The sequence below is a fragment of the Oncorhynchus nerka genome, linkage group LG19 (assembly GCF_034236695.1).
Source record: "Oncorhynchus nerka isolate Pitt River linkage group LG19, Oner_Uvic_2.0, whole genome shotgun sequence".
Classification (NCBI taxonomy): domain Eukaryota; kingdom Metazoa; phylum Chordata; class Actinopteri; order Salmoniformes; family Salmonidae; genus Oncorhynchus; species Oncorhynchus nerka.
In genome coordinates, this window is record NC_088414.1 from 33,752,640 (window position 1) to 33,755,691 (window position 3,052).

At 57.8% G+C, this 3,052-nt stretch overlaps 1 protein-coding gene across 1 annotated transcript; it reads left to right on the top strand.

The window, feature by feature from the left end:
* The first annotated feature begins 801 nt into the window (after window positions 1–801).
* LOC135562544 (uncharacterized) lies at window positions 802–1,242 on the top strand. The gene has a single exon (XM_065005044.1). The coding sequence runs from the start codon at window positions 802–804 to the stop codon at window positions 1,240–1,242; it is 441 nt and encodes a 146-aa protein (XP_064861116.1).
* Window positions 1,243–3,052: the final 1,810 nt, after the last annotated feature.

Sequence of the window (3,052 nt, forward strand, 5' to 3'; positions counted from 1 at the left end):
TCTTTTAACGTCAATTTTGTACACCAGCTGAAACAACAATATTTTTGCTTATGGAACATATATTTTTCTCAGTGCTTTACGTGGTACAATGATTCTCTACACTATACTATCATATCTTGTCATATAAACTGAAACTAAGCAAACTATTCGAGTTTTAGCAACCAGGAAATGGGGGAGCGATTTTCTGCATAGTGCAACGTTATATACACAGTGGCACACGTATTTCCCTTTCAAAGAAATGGGTTCACTCATATTTTTCTTGGAATCATGGATGAACTGAATAGTTAGAACTGGTTAGAAATGAATGAACAAACAACAGCAACATGTTTCACAGATAAGTTTTAATATGTTCAAAGGTTCTCTACGCACCTGCAAACAGAGCTGAATGTCAAATATATATCTGTAGTAGTAATGGAGAAAGAATTATGAGAGAGAAATATTATTGCAATATTTTTTTAAACCCACAAGAAAATCTACTTATTGCATAGAACACCTTTTTTCTCTTTTTTTAATCAGTCTTAATGACCTTTATAGCTTGTTTGCACTCATTTTGATTGTTTTATGGAGCATAGCAGAGACAGCAGTTTGTTTCAAAGATTTATTGTAAATGTATTCATAGACATGTCATTACAACAATGTAAAAAATAACAGTGTGGAGGTGGAATAATTTACCTCGGCAATAGAAACATGGAGGAAGGGGAGTGGGGAGCATGGAGGAAGGGGAGTGGGGAGCATGGAGGAAGGGGAGTGGGGAGCATGGAGGAAGGGGAGTGGGGAGCATGGAGGAGGGGAGTGGGGAGCATGGAGGAAGGGGTGTGGGGAGCATGGAGGAAGGGGAGTGGGGAGCATGGAGGAAGGGGAGTGGGGAGCATGGAGGAGGGGAGTGGGGAGCATGGAGGAAGGGGTGTGGGGAGCATGGAGGTGGGGAGCATGGAGGAAGGGAGTGGAGCGCGTGGAGGAGGGGAGTGGGGAACATGGAGGAAGGGAGTGGGGAGCGTTGAGGAAGGGAGTGGGGAGCGTGAGGAAGGGAGGGGGAGTGTGGAGGAGGGGAGTGGGGAGCGTGGTGGAGGGGGAGCGTGGAGGAAGGGAGTGGGGAGTGTGGTGGAGGGGAGCGTGGAGGAAGGGAGTGGGTTGGTGTGGAGGAGGGGAGTGGAGAGCGTGGTGGAGGGGAGTGGAGAGCGTGGTGGAGGGGAGTGGGGAGCGTTGAGGAAGCATGGGGGAGCATGGTGGAGGGGAGCGTGAAGGGGGAGAATGGGGAGCATGCGGGAGGTTAGTGGGGAAAGGGAGTATGGACGAGGGGAGTGTGAAGCGTGGTGGAGGGGGTGGGGAGCATAGTGGAGGGGAGCGGGGAGCGTTGAGGAAGGGAGTGGGGAGCATGGTGGAGGGGAGCGGGGAGCGGGGAGCGTGGGGAGCATGGAGGAAGGGAGTGGGGAAAAATAACAGTGTGAAGGTGGAATAATTTACCTCGACAATAGAAACATGGAGGAAGGGGAGTGGGGTGTATGGAGGAAGGGGAGTGGGAGGATGGAGGAAGGGGAGTGGGGAGCATGGAGGTGGGGGGAGCATGGAGGAAGGGAGTGGAGAGTGTGGAGGAGGGGAGTGGGAGCATGGAGGAAGGGAAGTGGGAAGCATGGAGGAAGGGTGTGGGGAGCATGGAGGAGGGGAGTGGGGAGCGTGATGGAGGGGAGCGTGGAGGAAGGGAGTGGGGAGCGTGGAGGAAGGGAGAAGAGCGTGGTGGAGGGGAGCGTGGAGGAAGGAGTGGCGAGCGTGGAGGAGGGGAGTGTGGAGGAGGGGAGTGGTGGAGTGGGGAGCGTGGAGGAGGGGTGGAGAGCGTGGTGGAGGGAAGCGTGGAAGAAGGGAGTGGGGAGTGTGGTGGAGGGGAGCGTGGAGGAAGGGAGTGGGGCGCATGGAGGAAGGGAGTGGGGAGCGTGGAGGAGGGGAGTGAGAGCGTGGTGGAGGGAGCGGGGAGCGTTGAGTAAGGGAGTGGGGAGCATGGTGGAGGGGAGCGTGGAGGAGGAGAATGGGGAGCATACGGGAGGTTAGTGGGGAAAGGAGTATGGAGGAGGGGAGTGTGGAGTGTGGAGCGTGGTGGAGGGGAGCGTGGAAGAGGGAGTGGGGAGCGTGATGGGGGGAGCGTGGAGGAAGGGAGTGGGGAGCGTGGAGGAAGGGAGTGAAGAGCGTGGTGGAGGGGAGCGTGGAGGAAGGGAGTGGCGAGCGTGGAGGAGGGGAGTGTGGAGGAGGGGAGTGGGGAGCGTGGAGGAGGGGAGTGGGGAGCGTGGAGGAGGAGTGGAGAGCGTGGTGGAGGGAAGCGTGGAAGAAGGGAGTGGGGAGTGTGGTGGAGGGGAGCGTGGAGGAAGGGAGTGGGGCGCATGGAGGGAGGGAGTGGGGAGCGTGGAGGAGGGGAGTGGAGAGCGTGGTGGAGGGAGCGGGGAGCGTTGAGGAAGGGAGTGGGGAGCATGGTGGAGGGGAGCGTGGAGGTGGAGAATGGGGAGCATACGCGAGGTTAGTGGGGAAAGGAGTATGAAGGAGGGGAGTGGAGAGTGTGGAGCGTGGTGGAGGGGAGCGTGGTGGAGGGAGTGGGGAGCGTGGTGGAGGGGATTGGGGAGCGCGGTGGAGGGGATTGGGGAGCGTGGAGGAGGGGAGTGGGAGTGTGGAGGAGGGTAGTGGGGAGCGTGGTGGAGGGGAGTGTGGAGGGGAAGAATGGGGAATATGGGAGGTTAGTGGGGAAAGGAGTATGGACGAGGGGAGTGTGAAGCGTGGTGGAGGAGAGCGTGGAGGAGGGGAGTGGGGAGCGCGGTGGAGGGGAGTGGGGTGCGTGGAGGTGGAGAGTGTAGAGGAAGGAATGGGGAGCGTGGAGGAGGGGAGTGTAGAGCGTGGTGGAGGGGGCATGGAGGAAGGGAGTGAGGAGCGTGGAGGAGGAGAGTGGGGAGCGTGATGGAGGGGAGCGTGGAGGAAGGGAGTGGGGAGCGTGGAGGAAGAGAGTGGTGAGCATGGAGGAGGGAGTGGGGAGCGTAGTGGAGGGGAGCGGGAGCGTTGAGGAAGGGAGTGTGGA